The sequence below is a fragment of the Linepithema humile genome, chromosome 4 (genome assembly GCF_040581485.1).
Source record: "Linepithema humile isolate Giens D197 chromosome 4, Lhum_UNIL_v1.0, whole genome shotgun sequence".
Classification (NCBI taxonomy): Eukaryota; Metazoa; Arthropoda; class Insecta; order Hymenoptera; family Formicidae; genus Linepithema; species Linepithema humile.
In genome coordinates this window covers 1,240,211-1,262,966 of record NC_090131.1, presented here as the reverse complement: position 1 = coordinate 1,262,966, position 22,756 = coordinate 1,240,211, and the positions used below count along the sequence as shown (strand labels likewise).

At 43.0% G+C, this 22,756-nt stretch overlaps 2 protein-coding genes across 4 annotated transcripts in view; one reads left to right on the top strand and one right to left on the bottom strand.

The window, feature by feature from the left end:
- Positions 1–3,182, top strand: part of fus (fusilli) — a 31,628-nt gene extending 28,446 nt beyond the window's left edge. Inside the window, exon 12 of one of the 2 annotated variants that reach the window (XM_012379553.2) lies at positions 94–3,182. In XM_012379553.2, the coding sequence (XP_012234976.2) occupies positions 94–282 (189 nt within the window). In that variant the 3' untranslated portion in view covers positions 283–3,182. Of the gene's footprint in view, positions 1–51 lie in introns of both variants that reach the window. The other variant, XM_012379552.2, reaches the window with a different exon arrangement.
- On the bottom strand, positions 2,628–22,756 carry bark (protein bark beetle). Of its 2 annotated transcripts, none has more exons than XM_067354015.1 (30): positions 22,603–22,756; positions 22,065–22,327; positions 21,091–21,858; positions 19,623–20,369; positions 16,091–16,251; positions 15,827–16,020; positions 15,437–15,611; positions 15,188–15,357; positions 14,878–15,116; positions 14,526–14,775; positions 14,053–14,438; positions 13,302–13,954; positions 12,772–13,228; positions 12,256–12,646; positions 11,748–12,178; positions 11,429–11,674; positions 10,384–11,324; positions 9,838–10,313; positions 9,482–9,678; positions 9,017–9,415; positions 8,661–8,938; positions 8,338–8,591; positions 7,988–8,199; positions 7,794–7,918; positions 7,503–7,733; positions 7,265–7,390; positions 6,919–7,180; positions 6,618–6,819; positions 6,290–6,537; positions 2,628–6,137 (listed from the first exon to the last, which is right to left on the bottom strand). In XM_067354015.1, the coding sequence occupies exons 4-30, from the start codon at positions 19,959–19,961 to the stop codon at positions 5,325–5,327; spliced, it is 8,856 nt and encodes a 2,951-aa protein (XP_067210116.1). In that variant the 5' UTR covers positions 19,962–20,369; positions 21,091–21,858; positions 22,065–22,327; positions 22,603–22,756; the 3' UTR covers positions 2,628–5,324. The 2 variants fall into 2 exon arrangements, with proteins under 2 accessions (XP_067210116.1, XP_012234972.1); XM_012379549.2 differs by having other exon boundaries at positions 22,145–22,327.

Genomic DNA, 22,756 nt, shown 5'->3' with positions numbered 1-22,756 from the left:
ACAAAATTGTCTGCGCAAAATTTATCACGTTATTTTCTAATAATTCTCCAGTTTTTTCGCGCCGTTGTTCTGAAGAAATCCTGCGTTTTCCAGCTGGCGCCAGCTGAGTGTCTGCAGCTAGCACCCGGGGCAACGACTCTGTCGACAGCCGCGTCCACCCCGACGGGTCCCGACGCGCGCATCGAGGCGTATCTACCGCGGGTGGAGCTGGAGAAGCGGATGGCCGCGCTGCCACCGCCGCAGACCGAGTGCAATCCCTTCGTCGAGGTCTTCATGGTTTGATCTCCTCGCCCGGGACCCTCTTGCCGATCCTTATCCCGCTCCTTGCCTCGTAAGTGCGCGTCCGAGGTGAGCGATCGGCCCATGGAACCGATTTAAGCGGTTACTTTCCGCGAGAGAAGACCGTTGTCTTCGGAAAGCGACCTTACACGAATTCTTGACAACGATTTCTCTCCTCGTCGTCGACGAGGCTTAGCAATTTTTAGTGAGAGGTGTTATACGCCGCTGACCTAGATGTATACGTCGTACATACGCGCAGCAAAGGTGCAATTTCGCGTTCTTTTTTTTTTTTTGAAAACTTCTTTTATAAAACTTCGACGTGTCGCCTCCGCGAAAGCGGCGCGTTTCCTTCTAGTCTAGAGATAGATAGGAGCCGTTGTGGCGCGATGCGCAACGGCGTCGTTTCTTTCTCGTCGTTTGTTCCGATTCCCCCGAGGATGAGACGAAACGTATATCGCGTTTTCCTCTCCTTTTAATCGTTTTTTTTTATTTCTTTATTACGTTATCTTTCCCGTTGTAATGACGGCGGTTCGTGATCGGACTTCGACCCTCGTGTGCTTTTGCATCGAGCTCGAAGAACTTGCGCGGCTGAACATCCGAGAGAGTAATCGATTATTATATATATATACAAGTTACAATTAAATAAATTGTAAATATAACGATTTATCGCCGTGCGAGCGATTATATCGGATAATATTCGAAAGCATAACCCGTCCGCACCAAGGCAAATGTGTTCGATTTACAAAGCGGACACTCGCGAGCCTGGAATTACGTCACGGGCTATGTCTCGTTAGTTAGGTTTTTTTCCTGCAAATTTTACGTGCGACTTGTTTTACGAATATTACTTAATTTAAAGATTTTTAAGATGAGAATTAATATATATATATATATATTTTATCTGTCGTTTATTTTGCGTCGAACTCGAGTTGTTAAATCCGCGTCGTACGTTTTTCTTTCTTCGTTTCTCCTCTCAAGTTTTCTTCGCGTCTTTCAATACGCGTACGCGTATTTTAAACGGCGGCAGCGCTCGTTTCTTAAAACAGCAAATATTACAGAAGTCTTCCGTTAGTTTCTCACTTCTCAACCCCGAGCAAATTCTGCTACTCCGTTCGTTAATCCACATTCATCGTCGACTTAGATATGTTATGTATACCAATACATATTAATCAACGATCAGCACGTTAGCGTACAGTGACTTTTACGATACATATATGTAGAAGTATGTAGACATAAGCGAAATATCGTAACGAAACCTAGTAACGTTAAGTTAAAAATGTGGCTGCGAGATTTCGCCGTTGTATAGCTCAACTACACGATTATTTCGGATTCACGAATACGAATCCAGCTAGATTGACTCGCTGGAGCGCGGAGTCCAGTTACTCTCCTCCTCCTTAGCACATGAAAGAGATAGTCATCTCGGTGTCAAGACAGATTCCCAGTGCTTCAAGTGCACTAATTTGTGTGTCAAAGTTATCTTCGAATTCAAATCATCAGATTCATCGGGTCGTGCGAATAAAAAACGAAGCGAATGTTCTTAACAAATGTTAGCATGAAGACATACTTGAAACCAAAAGATCGAAGATTGGACCGAGCTTTTTTTGCACTATACACTCTCTATTTCTACTAAGTATTTTATTACAAATTGTAGTACTCAATTGTTTTTATATTTTCTCGCAGCGTTTTTTACAACCCCTCTTTTGTAGAAATCCAGATTTTTAGCTTGTGACACAAATTTTTCAACATCTTCACTTGTATTTATTCATATAATTGTTCAGTACGTTCGCTTCAACATTTTTACTTATGTGATCCGTTTTGTCTTGCTCAAAGTGAACAATGAACGATCTTCAGAAGTCACACGCGTGAACGAACGAGTTTCAGCTCTTTTTTTTTTTTCTTTTTTTTTCCTTAGTCTTTTACGATAATTTTGTGACGTGCGCGCTTCAACGACGTTCGCGGCTCCGAATATAATTCATCCCGGGCTCGTCCGTCGTGTTGTCGTTACCGTACGTGTGATCACGATTGGTGCAATAGCTCTGCAATATCTCTCCTCGTGGTATAATTTGTGCAATAGAGATCAAGCAGGTGCACCTCCGATGCTGAGGAACGCTAAATCGAAACGACTTCATCACTCGACGTCCGATTTTATCAAATTCGTCGAATAAGTACGTTTACTTTCCTCTCCGCTGCTCTCTCTCTCTCTCTCAAAGATGTGTAAATATATTATTATTAGATAATAATATTAAAAAGAAAGGAAGGATGGAAGCGATCGATGATGTTGGAGAAATTAAATCGAATAGAGTGGAAAGGAAACCGTATAATTTCATTTACGAATAATTCATCTACAATCGTTAGCGAGAACGAGACGTTTATTTAGGCTCGCAGTAATGTGTTTGACGCTAATAATTACGATCAATTGTTTCTACTCATTGACGTCCACGCGTCTTCGTATACAGTGATAATTTATATCGTTGTCCAAATGCATTCGGAGGTACCTGATTGGGTGATCTCGATATGAGCCTCCTCTTATATATATAGATATAATAGAAAATTATGTGTGTATGTATATATATATAAAATATATATTTACACGAAAAAAAACACCTATATAAATACATATCTCTATAATATTGTAAGATTATATATCTACCAGAGCCGAAGAAACGCGTGTTGCGTCTCAAAGACGCAGAATCGAATAGGAGCCGTTTCGCTGATACGTAAAAACGCGTTGTAGCCACATTGAGTGTGGCACACGAGTTTCTTCGTCGATTATTAGACGTAAAAAGAATCTCCCACGCCAATGTTCGTTTCAGCGGTCCGAGGAAACGGCTGCGACGAAAAGTAACCTGATATTTAATTATGTTATTGACGATATTAATATTAATATATTCGATATTGTTTTGAAATTGTCATCTTGTTTTTCTTTTCAGAACCTGTGTTGTACTCTCCTTATCATTCCGTAAAATGCACAAGGTTGTCTCGTAAAAAAATAAAAAGAGTTTTTCAATTTGCATAAAATTATAGCGAGCACTGCAGTTACCGTGTAATTATTCGTTTGGTTTATTTCATTTCTGCAATATACATAAGGCAGCCTTGTGACATCATAAAATGTTTTCCAATCGCGCGACTACCTGCGAGAGAATGCGTGACACAATATCTAGCAAGCTCATTAAAATTTTAGTTATTTCGCAAGTATTTTATATTAGTGAATGTCATAAATGTGTCTTCGCGTTCGGCTCACAGGTACACATCATGCATACTTGTATTCCTCATTCATTAAGAATTCTGCGGATTCTCTCACTAGGCAATGTAAATCTTTACATAATGGAAATTTAGCTAAAATCCTATTTATTACGCACCTCGTAAAAAGGCTTGGATATCGCGATTATGCTAAACCTACGTGTATGGACGGATACTTTGCTAAAGGCAGGTATATAAAAATGTTTTCCATAAGAACAAGTTTGGTGAGATCACCTTGCTTACGAAAAATAGTAAGTTTATCGAGTAGTAATGTGTTATTTCCAAAAAAGCTAGAAGATAATTATTCGCCTCCGCGGCGAATAAAATTTACTGCTGGTATCTATATAAAATTCGTATGTTTAAATTTGCGTTGTGCACGAGTATTTGATGAATAAAGCATACTCGAATTTATAATTCGTTGAAGCATTTGTAAAGTCTATACTCTGTTGAAGTGCGAATGATCTATCGATAATACTCGTGAGGAAGTTATGACAATGCTTGGCAGTGTAACATCGTGATTTTAAATTCGTCGTTTCTGGTAACTTCCAGTTTTTCATGTCATATGTAATATTCGTTTGTTCATTTTTTTTCTATATAATTCTTATACTAATAAAGAGAAGATTTGATCGATTCGATACATAAGCTTGATCTCTGTCGAAGAATTTAACAATTTGAACAATGAGCGGAATGCTGATTAAAAATATGAGCTCTGCTTTCATTCTCGCAGCTTCACTGTAATAAAATTAGAAATATAAATCGTATAAAATTAGTTAGTTAATTCATTGCAATTCTTACTTGAATTTTTCACACATCGAGTAAAATTAATATTTAATTTCCTGATGATAAATATTTATATCATTTTTTTGATAAAATTTTCGCTAACATGTATATGCTGAAAGAATTTTCAATATTTTCATCGCATTGTATAGTCTTAACAATCGATTGTCCGTACAAGACATCTATACAAATTTCATCTAAAGATACGCGTTTACATCATTCGATTAACGACAGTGTTTTTATTAAGTCTATTAAATTAGCAATATTTAAATACCACTCGTGGACGTAATTGGGATTAAGTAACACGTCGTCATAACAAAATAATGATCCGTCGTCTTTGGAACACAGGACAATGTGCAACACGAGTATATATATCACCTGCAAAAATCATTAACAAAAGATTGATCGATATGAATATTGAGATCTCATGACATCGTATAAAAAAACGCATACAGTTGTTTCTTTCAACCATTATGCCTGTAAATACTTTAATCTAACAAAAGTTTCCTAACATTAAGTATTAAAATTTCGACACGCCATATAATAAACGGTATTTTGCCAACTTGAAATTTTGACAATTTCCACCGAAAATCTTGCGCATGGTTACATGCGTTTTACGCGTTTATTAAGTGCATTCGATGATTTCATCCAAGAATCATGTACTTACCGATATTGGCAATTCGACATTTTATAAATAATTATCGTAACATTATATACGTAATGAAAAACAAACTCTTGAACACTTTTTATATCTAACAATAAATCAGCGTTGTCTGCACCACTGTTTCCCGGTCGAGAGTCACTTGCGCTCGGTGGCAACCGGGATCGTGTGTATTCCAATGGTCTTAATTTCGTGCTCATAAATGGCACAAGTCGCTCGAGTCGACAGCGCGTAGCTGCGGACAATTCCGAGCCCTTTATTGTCGCGGAAGCTGGCAGTGCTCGTCGCTAGAAGATTTTGGCACACACTTCGGTTGTGCCCGGACAACGTTGGTTTAACAATAAGTATTGTCGACGATTGTTGTGGAGCGCTACATCGCCGTTTCCAGCGGCTGGCTCTTGCTTCTCGCGGTCGCCGACAGCTGCGTGAGTTCCGTGGGTTCGTTGACTAGGAACGCGTCCAGATTAGTCTCGAGCAGGGCCTCGCTCTTCGAGCGCAGCGGCTTCTCCTCGCCCGTGTCGAAATTCGTCTCCAACAGAGCCTCGCTCCTCGGTCTGCTCTCGGTCTCGTAGTGGTAGGGATGCGGCGGTATCGGCGGCTGGAAGTTATCCGACGCGTACTCCGGCACGGGCTCGGACGCCTGACTTGGCGCCAACGTGGCCGTGTCGTAGGTGCGCCTGGAGTCGTACTCTATGGGATCGTACGCGGCCGACGTCTCGATGTCGCGTTTCAGCTCGCTCATCGAGTCGGTGAGCGCAAGGCTGGAGTGCAACGGCAGCGTGGACGTGTTGTGGAGATACGACGAGCTCTCGGTGTTGGGATCGGTCGTGGGGCTCTCGTCGACCGAGGTGGACTGCACGTTCGGCTGCGACTGCCAGTTAGAAGCGGCGGCTGTGACGGCGGCATTCCTCGCCGCAAAAGTCGAATGATTGCGGAAGCCCTCGTTGCGATACGCCAGATCGAAGACCGGATTGTCGACGCTCTGCGCCGTGTCGTACTTCTGCGCCGTGTTCTTGAAATCGCTCGTGCTCGGCGAGTATCGTGGATTGTGAGCCTCGTACACGTCATAGCTCTGACTGTCCTCTATCGAAGAGTTCAATTGAGATTTGTCCATCGAGTCCAGGCTGCCGCCGTTCAACATGCGCTTGTAATTCGAATTCAGCGTGTCAGTGGAATGTTTGGTCTGTAAAAAAACACAAGATATTAAAAAAATTAACATCACTTCTGTAAATTTCATGAAAAATCAGTTAAATGTTTGTTACATTAGAACGCATAATTTATACAATTTTAATTTAAAAAAAAGACATTTAATCACGCAATGATATTGTGACTTACTGCGATAGGCTTCCGCCGATAATTAAGTTCCGTGAATCCTGAAGTGGAGCCGATTGATCGTAGAGAATGCAGAGATTGCCTGATGGAATTACGTCGTTCCAATCTTTCAAGCTTACGCTTTTTCGACTTGGACACCCACAGCGCAATAGCCGCGGTCAGCAAAGCGAGCGCGACGCAAATGGATCCCAAAACAGCCACCGCAACGATGTCTTTCCTCCACGACAAGGGATCGATGTTGATTCTAGGATCTGCATAAAAATTTGAAATAACGATAGTTCCACGCTTTTAAATATTATACACACTTCTCTATCACGATATTTTTACACACCGATTTCACAAATGAAGGAAGAAGGTTGTGAGCAATGATCGATCTCGATGGTTTGATACGTGAACACCGTGCACTGATCCACGCGCTCCAACTGCTGCACCCACATGCGTTCAGTGTAGTCGAAGCGTTCTTGTTGCTTGTGCGCGAATTTCCAAAGTTCCTGATAATCTCCCATGATGAAAGGCATCGATGCATTTGCCGACTGGAACATAATTAGGAAACGATAACATTTATCACTTTCTGAACGCGATAAACACAAAATAAAATTATTGCCTCAAACAATCGGAACAAAATGACTCACCCTGCAAAACTCTCGCGCGCTGTAAAAGTCCATCGGTGCGCCGATTAATATGTAGCACGTGTCACCGACGAGATCCCAGGCGGGCGGACATTTGTCGCTCAACACCGACTTATTGTTCATGTGGAAGGGAATATAATCGACCTGCAGCAACTCGCGCGAGTCCTCGTAATCTCTGATGCGTCCCGCAACCGCCAAAGTTACGTTGTAACCCCACCAGTTGTGGCGCGCATCTACGTGATGAGATCTCCAAATCTCCAATTGTCTAAATGCACAATTTGTTCATAAATTTTTCAGACTTCGAAGAGTTATTATACTTCTTTTTTTGGTTGAATTTATTTTAACTTACTGAGTTCTGTTCGTCGTGAGCATCTCATAATCATTATCGGGATTAAAGAACACATTATCGACGTATTGCTGTCCAGGTGTGCCGGCAATAATAGTACTACGACCTTCACGATCCACCGCGTAGTTGCTAAAATGTTTTAACACTTTTTGTTCTCTGAACAGTTTAGATGGTTTCCTTATAAATAACTTACGTGGCGATAAAAGAATATGAAGAATGTGTAAAAAGAGTCATGACTCACTTGTAAAAGCCGTTGTGAGCCGTGCTTTGATAAATAGGCAATCGAACCCTTTCGAATCCTGAGATCTCCAGTAAATGCATACCGAGGTTTCCGTGCAGATAATTGAGTGTCATATTGCTGACCACTTGCTTCAAAATGATATTATTCTCGTAAGAAGCGTTGTTCTTCGTGAAATAATTCCGGAATATAGTCACTTCTTGATAAGGACTGCTCTGACGACCCTCGACGGATCTGAAAGTCCGCAGTGTTACTTCTCGTACTCGTAATTCGAATTACAACCGTTGTACTTACAACACAGGCCTGTTGAAGTTCTCCGTGAAGAGATTGTGATGGATCCATCCCTTGAGAGCTGTTGCCGAACCTCTCGAATCGGCGCGAATGTGAAGACCGCCTTGATTCCGTTGCACCAAGTTATGCTAATACGAAAACAAAATTAGAAATTTGATATCGCACTTTGGGAAAATGAAAATATATTCCAAACTTACTCTGAAATAGAGCGACTGCGTGTTTTGCACGTCGAGCCACAATGCAGATTTACACGTGGTGAAATTGCCGTACAGCTTTTCGCAATTGTTCACGAACTGATTGCGCTCCAGCGTCATTATGGCATTCACTTCGCCGGCACTTGCATACTTCACGGCGCCCTCGCGACAGTTCGATATCACAGAATAAGAGACATTATGCTGCACGTCACGATCTGCCAATTATCAGAAAAATAAATAAATAAACAAAGTATATATAACCTGAGATAAGTATACTGTACAATGAAATATTATCTTAACAATCCTAAAGATTTTCGGAAGAATTTATTATTTAAGATAAAAAAATTACTTACTAAAACCGATGGCTGATATTGGCAGAGTCACGATTTCAGCGATAAATCCGTGCACGTGGCTGGCGCCATTAGCGAAGAACCTCACGCTGAGGCTCGGTTCCTGCGTTTTGAAAAATTTCTTCTCGTCCGGAGAATTAACTTCCAAATGGCCGATCTTCTTGGAGGTGACGTTGTAAATGTCTCCGTCGTACAAAATTATACTGTCGTGCCGACCCGGCTTTCCGGTGGAGTTGAAAAGATTGAATTGCAAAAGCCTACGGAATCGGAATATTAATTTTTCGAACATTCATCACGCTTTAAAATCGCAGAAGAGCTTTACGCACCTAAATCCGAATGGTTTGCTTCTGTAGGGGCTGCGGAAGATTTTCACGCAATTCACAGGGTAGTTGTCGTACTTGTAGTAGACAATTACGCGCTCTTCGATCGTGATTTCTTTGGTGGTGTCGCATATATCGACCATGCTGAACAAGTGATAAGGGATATTAAGATTCTTGATGGGTGTGAAGGAGCTCTCGTCCGCCTCGCGGCCTTCTCCCGTCAGAGAGAGTATGTTCACGCCATTCCCGAGGACATTGTCGATCGTGTTGGACAACAATTCCACCTGCAATGCACACACAAATGCGATGAGAATAAACTTTCGTAACGAACGATAACTATTTTTGAAAACTATTATACGTACCGTGTATGTGGGAGACACAATATTTATCCCGTGATAAGCGCTACGCTCTATATTAACGTGCATTATCGCCGGAGATTTCATGATCGACTGCACGGCGGACGATCTCTCGAAGTGTAAAATTCCAGCGCCGGTTATATTGATGTGTTTGAGAATCGATTCGACGCGTCGGACAGTTTCGTGGGTCACCACGTCGTGCATGCGATGCTCGTACAGGTGATGCTCGAACTCGCTGTTCGTGATGCGTATTCCGCCCCAGTAATCGTACGCGTCATCCAGGTTCCGCTTGCCGCAATGCAGGAAGACGAACTTGCCGTTCCACGAGCACTCGTGACGATGGCCGAACAGCTGACCGTTCAACCTGATCTGACAATCTTCCAGACTCTGCTCTTTTCCGGAACACTAAAATATTTAAAACTCAGAAGAATCTGTCGAAGGCGCGTCTGGGATGAAAGAGAGAAAACGCACCTGCAGCGGCTCGGGCCAGGACCAGACGCGCGTCAACGATCCGGGATGAAGCTCGTATCTACGATCGTACGACACGTAGACGTTGAGATTGTCGTAACCGAGCTGCCGGCATGCCACCTGTGCATTGCGCTCGGTGAACCGGTTGTCGCACATGGGAATCCACTGAAGAGTCGTTCTATTGAAGTACTCTACGAATCCTACAATGAAAAGAAGAAGAAGACTCGTAATGTAGTTGAATATAAAAGAATATAATATTATAACATATTTTATAGAACGAGAAACTATTGATTTTTTCGCTTGTCACAAAAAAAAGTTAAAATAGCGGGTTTTTAGAATTAAAATTTAACATTTCTCACCTTCGTGATACAACGTTGAGCAGCGTCCATCTTTGCACAGACGGATCGTCTCGTCCGGCATCGCCACAATATTGGCAGATTTTCTTATCGGTGCCGGGTTGAACGTGGAATTCATGCTTACGTCCACTCGTCTCATCGGTCTCATTACGATTTCGTGGCCGGATGACGCGCCGACGGCTTTCAACGTTCCCAGGACTAAGATTCCGACATTCGGAGCGAACTCCATCACGACGTCCGGGTAGATGTGCAAAGTAGCTCCCGGCATAATCGTGATATCGGAATGTATGACATACGGTTCCGGTCTTGCATACAGCGAGAGGTTCTCGATTATACGACCGCCGAGATTGTTTAAGTCGACCTGCTGATCTATGCGCCACGATGGAGAGATAGACGCGTCGAACGAGTCCCTCATCAAGTACGGTCGATAATTGGCTACGGCGTGATCGTTCCAATCGTCGAAGTCGAAAATTCTACGTCTGCGAAGAAATATTTACGGATAAAAATGATTAAATAAAGCTTGAATAGTGCAAAAATATGTGCAATCACCTTATATCAGTGTCGTTATCGGTGCCCCACCAATTTTCCCTAACGTCCACCTCGTTGTTAATCTTGGCCGTCCTGATGCCCGCCAGTAATTCGTAATCCAACGAGTTATCGCCGAAGAGATTTCTGTAAACCCGAACCTTTTGTATACCGTGAAAGCCGACGACGTAGCTGGGATCGTCGAACGTCCGGCGCGGTCCCATGACGAAGAGATCGTACGTGTTTCGTTTGATCTCGTTGTAAAAGAAGCGCGCGTAGATGTCGCCGAGGGTCTCGGACTGGCTGTTCGCGCGGAACTCGACCATGTACACGCCGCTGTTGCCCTCGATAACGTTATTGTCGATTCTGATCTTCTTCTCCATTCCGCGCACCGATATCAGGCCGGTCTTGCAGCGATTATTGTCGAAGCGGTTATACGTGATGTTCAGGTGCGCGAAGTGTCCGTCGACGATGAAGCCGAACTGCTCGTTGTTTCGCCAGGTGTTGTTCCCGAAGTACAGCGAGTGCGTGAAGTTCTCGTTGTACTGCCAAACGTCCGGCAGCAGCACCTCGAATCCGCCGCCGCGGTTTCTCTCGATCGTGCTGTCCTGCATTATCCAGTGGAAAAGATTGTTGGAGTGCCGCGCGTCGCGGCTGAATTGATAAATCCCTTTACCGTTGTCCGTGATCAAACTGTCGTTTATATGGATCGAGATTTCCGACAGATTAGACTGAAAGATGTTCCAATGCGGCGAGTACATGTACACGGCTTCCTCGTTGTTGTGCGATATCTCGCAGCCAACCAGCTGAATAGTCTCGTTGGCTTTCCGCAAGAAGTGATCTCCGATCTCGTTCAAGTATCGATTGTAGTAGGACGCGAACACGCCCTTCTGGTTGCTCTTGATTTTCGTCTTTGTGACGATCAACGAAGGAATCGGGCCGTTGACTATTTTATTACGAATATTCTGTAAGTGTAACCGCAACCGTTAGTGCACCTTCATTATAAAATAAAATTTTTAACGAAACTAATAATTAATTCTATTAACATTTATGTGAAACATTCATATACCTGCACTGGAGATAAGAGCGATGTGATGACCATAACAGTTCCACCGAGAGCGTTCTCGCCACTCGAGTACTCCAAAATTAGCACAAAAGAGCTAGACGAGACGGGAAAAACGCTCAGATCCCGCTTTACGTGCCAGATCGTTCGGTTCTTGTCGAAACGCTGCGAGTCGTGCAGCAGAATCTGTTCTGTGCTTCGATTCTCTATCGGATTCAGCAATTGAACGCCAATGACATAGCCCGGTGTACACTGTAAGTTACAGAATTAGAAACATCTATCGCACGTGTGCGCGAAACACATTTTGCCGGAAAGATAAACTTACTTTAATGTTAACGACACGTTGGACAGATTCGCCGCTCACTTTGGACGTTATAATGTACTTGGTTTCTCCGTTAGCGAGTTCGATGTTCCCTCTCACTTTTTCCGAGTCCCTCGGTAAGGTTATCAGTTTATACGTGTTGTCCGGAACGCGCAGGAACCATCCAGCGAATTCTCTCTGCTGGACAGCCGAGAGAACGGGATTGTGTCTTATTCCCGCGACCTTGTTACTCTCGATTCGCGAATTGACTATTCGCATGCCCAGCTGCTTGAAACTGATGCCGCTTCCGCCGTTTTGAGAAAAATCGCTGTTCATCACGGTATTTATCGCGTCCGTTGAATATATGTCCGAATAAAGAACTCCCAAGCCGTCTTGCAGATTGTTAACGACTTTCACACCGTCCAATGAGTGCCGTGCAAAGTCAATTTGCAAAGCTGTCATAAAATGTAACATTACTTAGAACTCTTAGTGCTTAAATATTAATTGTTACTAATGAAAATTGTACAATTACCCGGCTTGAATGAGTTTGTCTTGTAATCCAGCAGGCCTGCCTTTTGGATCGTTATGTATTGCAGGTCGCTTCTCTGCGCCAACGGTCCCAATCTGAGACCAGCCCACGCAACCTCCAAACACCTGACGCCTACGTCGTTCGCATGAGTGCACGAGTTCTCGAAATCCTGATCTTTCTCTGCGCGACACTTCGTTATGTCGTTGTCGTCCTCCGTGCACCGAACATTGCTGAGAAGTATATCCTCGTTGATGCCGGCGTTTGGTATTTGCGATCGCTCCATGTACCAATTTTCGAAGTCGAGAATAAAGCCCAACTGGTGGCAAACGAGCGCCGCGTCCAGAATTGTCCATCCATAGTTGCACACAGTGCCCCATTTATTGCCGATTTTTACCTTTTTTTCAAAGAAAAAGATAAAACAGTTAAAATGATATGAGCTGTAATTATTTCAATATTTATAAATGTTGATTTCATTTGCCTAAATTTATTAAATCTACGTGAATCGAAAATCTGTAACACCTGTAATCTTCCCTCGAGATTGGTTTTGCCTCCGAGAAGCCTCACCGGCACGGGTTCCGCTTCTTCGATTTGATTCACATGTTCCTCCATGGGGTTTTCATCATTCGATAACGGAACAGGCTCCTCCTTGAGAGTGAGCAAAATATCACTAGATCTTTTGCCGTGCGCGTCGAGTTTACCGGCAACCATCATTCCCACGCCCGACGGGAAGCGCAGCGTGACGCCCGGTGGCAATATTAATTTGCCGGTCGGTCTTATATTGATGTCGCGTTCGACAATGTACTCTCCAGGCTGCAATTCCTCTTGGCCGTCGACCTCGCCGCCGATCAAATTCGTGCCGGGTTCGACGAACGTTGACACGAACCTCGTTGTCTTTTCTATGATGTCCGTTTCAGGATTGCTGCTGTGTCGTAAAAAGGGCACGTACTTGATTTTGGCAAGATTGTACCTGTCCTTTCTAAATAGTAAAAATCATAATTGTTTAAAGCTTTATTACAGATACGATAAAATCATACGGATATGCAACGCACCTGTGAAATAATCGGGCAAATATTCGCTTTTCCTCTGCAGATTCCAGCCAGTTGTACGTACAATTGATGACTTTGCTCTGATCCTCCAGATGCGAGCCGATCTCATAGAGCGAGTCGGGATTGTGTAAAATATTACGGAAAACATCAACGTTGCTCGAGGACACGACAACGACGGCAGCCACCCTGGAGCGCGGTGTCAATTTCACGTCCAACGTACCGCTATTGTTGAACAGTTCGCGAACGTTATTGAATCGTAAAAAGTTTCTGGTAAACAGCAAGTTCTGCACGTCGCTGTAGGGCGACAAACCAATGCTGACTACGAAAGTGCCCTTATTATTGTAAAATTCGTTATGGTGGATTACAATCTCCGCAGGTAAAATATTAAATTCCTCGTAGAGCGGATTCCTTATCAAAATCCCGCCGCTCGCCTGATCTCTGAACTGGTTGTATTCTATCGTAGCGTTGAGATTGAGCGCCGGGCTCAGCTTGATCCCTAATTTCTCATTTTTTACGAATGAATTGTGTCCGATCTGCACTCTCAAAATTCCGTTGTCTTTTCTCCAACTGGACTCCACTTGCAGAGCCGTCTCGAGGCTGGTGTTGAACCAATTGCCGGTTACGTTGACGTACGAATTGCCGGTTGCGTTGCCAACCTGCCGTCGAAAAAAATGTCGGTCGTCAATTCATCGCAAGTACAAAAATAACAAGCGTGCGATTACATTGTTAATTGATAATAATAATTCGCGCTTACCAGAACGCCGATGTCCTTATTTCGGAATATCTGCGAGTACTCGATCACGGTCGATTGATTGAAGTGCACGTATTCGGTGGCGGAGCTGTCGTTCAACCACACCGCGAAGCCGTAACCGCGATTGGACGATATACTGCTGCGCGACACGTTACGATTGCCGCCCGTGACGGTGATGTTAACGCCGTCCCCTTGATTGAACGAGATACGGCTACTGGTGATGTTGACATCCATCGCGCCGCCCAACACGTGCACGCCGGCCACGTGTTTGTTAGTCGATACCGAAGTCTCGTGAATATGCAGAGCGGATCTTATCTTCTCCACGGCGATGCCGCGGCCATTATTGTCCGTTATCGTGCTGCCGGTCACGTTGAGATCGTACATTTTCTCTGCGAGAAAAGAAGAACGTTAATCATTTTTCATCAACGAGTGATTTGTTTCCTGGAATCTCGTGTAAATGTTTAGCAGACTCTTACTGTAGCCTGACGACAATCGCACGAACACGATCGTGTTCGTCCGAGATTCCGCTGTGAATTTCATGAAGAGATCCTGACCCGTCGAAGTCACGCTCTGCGGCAACGTTCCGTTTCTCACTTTAACACTGGCTAGCAATTTTCCCGCACCGCTTATACCATCGTAAACTTCCACGATGGCGCTGTCGTTCCTGTCGGTCTTCATTTGCAGGAAGTGCATCGTCAGCACGTGACCTTGTCTCGTAAAGATACGCTGCGGATAATATTATTACTCATTCTTTTGCATATAATCGTCGATTACACTCCACGCAAATGCCGCACAATTCCAAGATAATTTTGACAAAGCAACACTCACTTGTGGACATTGCTTCGTATTGTGCGCGTATTCACTCTGCTCCATGGCTATTGTGACAGGGAAAGTTTGACTGGCCGTGGTAGGGAAGGTGCACAAATCGAACACGTCCGTACGATCTAGCTTGTCATCCGGCCGCTCGTCATGGTGAACGTATTTTATTCCATCTGCCTCGTTCTCTGATATCATGCAGTCGTTGATGTGCGCCATTCCGGTCGAGCTGTTCACGTAAATCCCGTATCCTGAAAGAAACGCGTGATGTATGGCGACGCGTTGCTTAAACACGATGCTTCTTAAGAAGATCGCGCCTTACCTTTATTGTGCTGCACAGTACAGTTATTTATCACGACCGGCGCGTCCGGCGCGGTAACATTGATACCCGTGAGGGCGGAATGTAGGACAGAAATCGACTCCATCCGCGGCGGTACGCCTTCCACGTGAATCGCCGCCGTAATATTGTATTCCCTCCCCGTCCCGGCGTATCTATTTACCGGATTAAGATTGTTTTACCGCAATGTGCTATGAGAAAATACGCGTCCATGCCGCATTCGCAGACACTCACTCGATTATCGTGTTCCGCAGAATAGACCTCGACTGACGCACGTAAAACGTGTTCTCCCGGATGAGCAGTCTTTCATACGACGCGTCCTCGAATCGTATCCCTCGCCAATGCTTGATCGCCTTCGTCGCGCCGTCATGACGCGGCAGGCAAGAGATACCCAAGTCCGGATGATAATCTGCAATCAAAGATGTAATAGAAATAATAATCTTGATTCATTAAATCTGCACCAATAATTAACACTTCACTGATCGTTCCAGTTACAAAATTATTTTTACATCTAAATAATAATGAATAACCGTTGCCTCTGAAGCGCGACAAGTTTGATAAGTAGAATTGCAGCCTCATTATTCGCGCTATACAATTTTTTTTATCAAGATTTTTAAAACTCACCGCAAACACCGGCGCCCAATTGTCTCTCCGACCAACGGTCGCAGTTCTTCAGCGAGGACTCGGTGCCGCGACAGTCCGGTTCCTCGTAAAGGAGACGCGGCTTCGAAGGCCACTGCCTGTCGATCCACGACCACCACTGCCCGCCCTGATAACCGAGCTGTCGGCAAGCCGTTTCCAAGTCTGCGCGGGTCCAGCTGCAACACGCACGAGGAAATTCAACGTGAAATATCTGCGCTAGTATCTCCTTTGTTCCTGATTACGTACTTTCTCGAGTTCGTGCAGACGGAACGCCAGTCGTCTCGGTGAAAGAGCTGCAGCCTTCCCGTTAACGGATCCGGTCCGTCGACAAGGCGTATCGAAGGTGGCGTTTGGACCGGCGTTTCCACTTCCGCCGCGGTCAGAAGAATCGGCGCGTGCGGTTCACCCTTAACAGAAACGATTAATATTCATTCAGAAAAAAGAAATTAACAAAATTTTAGTTTCTTACGCCGTTATAATTTAAAATCTAAAATCAGACACGCTTGCAGATCGTCGACCGTAACGGAGAGATGCTCTTTGTCCTTTCTATTCTACTTATATCTAGTTACACCGCTAAGTCTCCTATGCCAGGAATAGAAGAAAATGTAACAGAATGGAAGGAAATGCGGATGTCCCAGATGCGATTTTTTTTCCGCTCGGACAAATTATTTTGTCGCCCTTTTATAGCGCGAGCGTGGGCCGAAAAAATTTCAACCATGTCGTGATCCGTGCCAAGATCGGTGCCGAAGGTCTTGGCACCACGCCGAGCGTATAAGAGGATTAGCGAGGTCGTAGGTTAATCGTCCGAGGGCAAGAACCGCCGGTTGATGCGTGACCCGAGACGCAACGCTTAGAACATTAGAGGCGACGCTGCCGTTGAATCACCCGGCCGGTTGCGCACACACGTCGTTCGCATCCCGTTCTTAATTATCCGATTAGCGCTTTCTGCAGACCCTCCGACGACCGACACCGGCGGAAATGTGCGAATAAGTGTACATTTACAACTGCTCGTTCCCCTTTAAGCGTTTCAATGTTTAATCCTCTCTTTTAACGATAGTGTTCCACAAGTGGAATAAATGGCTAATCATTAGTGGATATATTTTCCTAAAAGAACATAATATTTCTAGTATAGCATAAGATTCTGTTCAAGTGTGAACAAAAGAGGCAATAAGAATCAAAAGCATGAATGTTGGAGCGCAAAAGATGTCCTGAAAACTGAAGAGAACCCGAAATGTATTTGTAATTTCTTATGTTAATTAATATCTTTTGCACTCCGCGCTTCTGGTTTTTACTGCCTCTTTTGTTATTGTATGATATTTCTTAATTATTCTAAATTATCTTAATTATATTAAAGCAATTATTTATTTCATTTAAATAGAATAACGATTGTTTACTGATAATTTATCCAATTTCAATATTCCTTTTTGGCTAATTTTAGATATTGTGATATACTTTAATAATTGCAGATATTTTTATATCATGTATTGCTGTGTTGGATCTGTAGAGTGATTGAATGACCGCGTGCGTCCTTTAAAATTGCTATGTACGCTTAACAATTAAAAAATAGCAACCAAATAATAGCTAATAACACCTATGCTAGAGGCGCGTAGACACACACGCTCTATCTTGTCGATACGTCCACACCAATAATACAACAATAAAAACGATGCTCGCGTGTTCGTGACGCTTCCGGTGTCCTCCGCGCAAAGGGATGCCTTTCCTGTCGTATACCCGTCGCTTTACATTCTTTCGCGATTACATTTACTGGATTGCAAGTAAAGCATAGAGCCTTCTACGAGAATACACATGTAGTTTCATTACATTAGTTACGAAAAATATTATATTTCTTATTTTAAATCATAAAGATTTCAATCGAAAACAATTTAAAAGTAAAATATTTAAAATAGAATTTAAAAAATGTGTTGCAAAGAATCTCTTTACAATTATATCGGATAATCGTTGCATCGCCCGTCAGTTTTCCAACGATGATTACTTTTGATTTTAATCGCCTCGTAAAAGTTCTATCATCAGAATCCACGTGAACGACTCGACTAGCTAGTAAAAAGAGATGATAAGTCGACAAACATCGACAAGTAGTCCGTAACGTGCACCCAACCAAAGCAGAGACATTCGAGAGTTATGACAATTATAATCACACCGGAAGAATGAATTAAAGCCGGGCGAGAAAGCAAGAGAAATATAAGATTACCGCACATATGCGAGGGGATTCATTTTACAGAGATAAAATTTCGCGAGATAAATAACGCGTTAAATTAGTTCACAGTCCCTCCTCTACATATAATAACTGTAATTATATAACTTATTACTCGACATGTATGATAAATTAGTTAAAATAATAATTAATAAGCTAATTCGTTATAGCTAACATAATGCAAGAATCCAAATTAAAGAAACCAAACGTCAAATTAAATTTCATATAAATGAATTGCTCGTGAAAAGTTCGCAACGCAGGAAGTGTGTTCATGATATAATTATGAATCACGCTTTTCCACGCACCTCGCAATATTCGCCTCTACTCGTTTATAAAATTTCATTGAAACGTTAACTGATAACGTAGTTGGCGTGACTCTAATCTCGTTATCAGTTAACAGTATCAACGACGCTATCGATTCCCAACGAAAATTACGCTTCAACCGAGTCTTAGGAAAATCGAGGTAGCGTTTTACTACCGAGATAATAACACGGCGGAAGAATTTAACGTCCGACTTTTTACGGTGTAGAAATTTCGCTAGAATGCGCAATCCACCAAGTTTTTTTCTGGGAATGCAATTTGTCTTTGAATCGGTCTTTTTCTCCAGCGTGTATGTAGTAACACGTGTACAGTTGCACGCCGCGGTGAGTCATGTCCATTCAACGTCACACATACAGACGCACACGCCTATCGATATTCTTCGTAACTGCAAGGATGCTGTCTGCAATTATTCACGCTCGCATTGACGCAGCCTACGCGTATTCGATAAAAATCATGCAGCTTCTGCATAAACAAGCTGGATTCCCTTTTGTCAGCTAGATTCAACAGTATAAATATATAACTAAAAATGTGTAAATAAAAGAAAAATTTATATAGGCGGAGTGTAAAGATTCGATTGTGTATACTTGTTGAAATTAGCTCTAACGTTTTACTACAATTTATATAATTTAATAAAGTCTTTAGAGGCATAATGAGATCTCACACATCCGCGAACGACCTGCTGTGTGAAAACATGCTCCTTGACACTAGGTGCACCTCAGCGGGGCACCATTAGCAAACAAAAGTAACGGTTGAAAAATCTACTGCTCGCACAGCGACGTGCGACGGTACTAATCTTCGTAGCGAGCGAGACTATTCGCACGATGTTTATCGTAGAAGCACCCGGTGTCAGCATAACAATATATGACGAAGAGACGGTATTAGTGACTGCATGAAGCAAATTACGCATCAAAATCTTCGATAAGATATTCAATATTTTGATTGATTCTATTCTCTTTCTTTATGTTTCTCGATAATCTACAAAATTTTGAACGCTGTTTTCGAAGGAACATTATCTTATCTGAAGAATTTCAAGTCCTTTTTCACCATTTGCTTAATTAAATATCTACCGTGCTGCTTGTATCAAGAGCAAGGTTTGACATCAACGACCGCGGTTAAGAGATCGAGATCTTGACGGACGATCGCCTTTGTTCTCGCTCGGAGCGGAAAACCGTTCGCTTGGCTTTCTCCAGGGAAGCGTGCACTCTACTTTTTTAGAATCTCATTGCGATTTTTATGGGTTATTACCTCGGCGGTTATGATGCCGCGAATGGTGATGCCGACCATGGGAGCGAAACGGATCTCCACGCCGGGCTCAATGATGAGCTCGCCGCCCTTCTCGACATACAGGTCCTCGCGCAACAAGTAAGGACTCTTCGATCTCTTCAATTTCAGAATCTGAAGGACGCGACTGTCGTGCAGCTCGCGCAGACCACCAGTCTTCCCATTTGTCGCGCTGGTGTTTGAGTACGTTGTCGGTTCCGTGTATGCGAACGTTAGCTCGTACCTGTCTTCCGGCCAGGCTCCGACCAGGACGATCAGAATCGCCAGCAAAGAGATGCACAACAGGTGCATTTTTCCGCGCATGTTTCTCACCTCAAGCAGTTCGAATCATCGATGTTTATGTCACTGAACAGAATCCACTGGAAGGACGGAATCCACTTTCTTTACAATACTTGCTTCACTATTATCACAAACGAAAAATCGACACTTCTTCGATGTTATAGTTTTGCGGGATGAACACGTCGAACGTATGTGCAAATACGTAAGCACAACCAGACTGATTCGTCGCGCACACTTTCGCGTTGATGATGACTTCACCTCGCGAGAATCATTTATCGCCGGCCGATCCACGGACGATTCGTCACTCGTCGATTTCGCACGCCTCAGACGTCTTCGCTCTTCACGCCGTGCAACATATGATACTTTCACTACGTACGAGCTTCGTACGACAAAGAGATGCTCGTGGCGCACTGTGATTATCTGACAGATCGTCTGTGGAGAATAATTAAAGAACTTTAATAACAGAAACAGACGTTTTTCAAGACAATTGAATTATCTGAGTGTAATAATAAGTTACATTTCTCTCACAAAAAACAAGGAGAAATCCAAAAAATCTTAGAATAATCCTAAATTAAACTTTTGAAGCTCTAGCAGCTCTAATCTTTATATATAATAAGTTTACTTTAAGAAAATTTTAATTTAACTATATTTTGTAAAAAAAACTTTCATTTTTTAACTTGAACTTGAAATGTTGTTAAAATCAACTTAAAACTAAGCAAAAAATAAGATTTTATTAATTACTTTTATCTCTAAAGTTTAACTGTTATCATTATTTATTATTTACAATTCAAAAACTAGGATTTCTCAATCTTTTTGTTTAAAAAAACTCAACATGATTGAATGAACCGAAATAACTGCATAATTATTCCATGCGTCGTCTTTTCGCACAAAAAAAATTGCAGAATATAATAAACTTGTTTCAAGTTTTAAAATTGGAGAGCACAATAGATTGTAACGATCGTCGATCGCGTTGACGATCCGGCAACGCTGGTCGCCGTTCTTTGCAATTCTCGTCCTGACCATTCACTGCATATAGTCACTCAACAGCATTGCGCCCTTCACACACGTGTATATACTGTGTGAATCGACGCGACGCGACGTGACGCGAAAACAAGGGACAAGGTGGAGACCACCTTCCGGCACGCACACTTACCGATGCTCCTCGAGACACGGGTGCACCCCGGATTCGAATTCGAGCGTTAACCTTCCGCTCTTTCACGCGCGAGGGACTGCGGCGGCAACGGACCGTGCGCGTAACCGTCGTTACCTGCGCTCGCTCCCTGATCCTCTCGTTTTCAGGTAAATCACGAGCTGCCGTTTTGTTTGCGTTATCGATGCGCTTCTCCCATCATCCGCTTATAACTTTTCCGTTTTACTCGTCGGAATTACATCGAGTTCCTCGATTAGATGCGATCGCGCGCTGGTCCCGCGTAGATCATCGCCGTTGACGCCGATCGATCGATCGCAGAGTCGCGATCCGCTAAATACCCGATGGAAGGACCGCGGCGACGCGACACCGTCGCCGATCGTCGTTGCAGGAACTCGTCTCCATGTGGATCGCTCTCGAAAGGGAGAGGAAACTTGGGCGCGGTTTTGTCTCTTCGTGCGTGCGTAACGCGCGCTTTCCGTCGCGATCGCTCCCTGCGCAATTCGTCGCCGTCTCTCACAAAGGCACTACAGCCACTACCGCGGTCGCCATGGTGCACTCCACTGGTAGCGCGGTGACGCTACGCTACACCTACTACGACCAAGCGGTAGAGCAGGTCACGTGATGCGGCCGAGCGTATACGTCACGCAGGTTGTGAAACAGGTGAGTCCCTCCCAACTGGCTGTACTGGGTGTCTCGGAATGATCTCTGCGCGTCTTGTCTTCATTCTTTGATCGACTTTGGACCTTAGTCAACTTTTTTACCTTCAAGCATCTGCAATTTTACAATATGATCAGCTTTTAGAATACAGCGTTTCTAGCCAAATAAGCTTCAGAAGAGTTGAAGAGAAAATGAGAGGATAATAATGTTCAGTGAATTTTAAATGAATTATTTTGATAGAATAATAATTTAGAGCTTAGTTGCGAAAAGTTAAATGGTAAAAATTGGAAGAATATGACAAATAATGATTTTTTACAAACATTTTTGGTTTCAAAAATCATTCTTAAGTCATTCCTTAAAGGAAGTTGTGGTTAAAGAAGTATCAGGTGGTTTGATACACCTTGTATATACTCTCGCTGCAGTCTGTCGTTGTTCGCTGTGATGACTGCATTCCTATGGGGGCTATTGATAAATAAGGAATTTTTCTTCGAATCATGCGAGACGTTTTCCTTCGTCATGAATAAAGCCAAGGAATCTGGTTTGTAGGATTGACCGTATTCCAGAACTGAAATGTATTCCAGACCTGGAAATATGATAACAATAATGAACAAAAGTAAAACGTGCTGAGATCCTGATTGTATCCTGATTGTATTCTAATTTTTTAGTAAAAAATTATTGATTAATATGATTTAAGATAATTCTATTATTTGTTAAAAATATTGAGAAATATCAAGATGTCCGTTGAAATTTAATTGAAAAATTGAAACTTTCAAAGGTTATTGTGACATCTTTCACAATATTCGCTGACACAGGATTTGCATCGAATATATAGAACGTATAATTTAATATTCTGCAAACCTTAAAAATCATCGCCAACATAAGCAAAAACCTAAACGACGCTCAAAGGATGTAGAAAGGATCGGAATGCTTGGATATTTGTTTCCTCGTTAGAATATCACAAACACTGTCCTCCATATTTGTTTTACAACAAGCATTTAAATTTGGTCGGTTA

Bases quoted from the DNA above. Each gene is read 5' to 3' on its own strand.
- bark (XM_067354015.1), bottom strand. From the start codon at position 19,961: ATGCGCGGAAAAATGCACCTGTTGTGCATCTCTTTGCTGGCGATTCTG. The intron at 8,939-9,016 runs GTACGTATAATA...TGTGCATTGCAG, and splicing joins TTGTGTCTCCCACATACACG to GTGGAATTGTTGTCCAACAC. The intron at 6,538-6,617 runs GTGTGTAAAAAT...ATTTTTATGCAG, and splicing joins TTCCTTCATTTGTGAAATCG to ATCCTAGAATCAACATCGAT.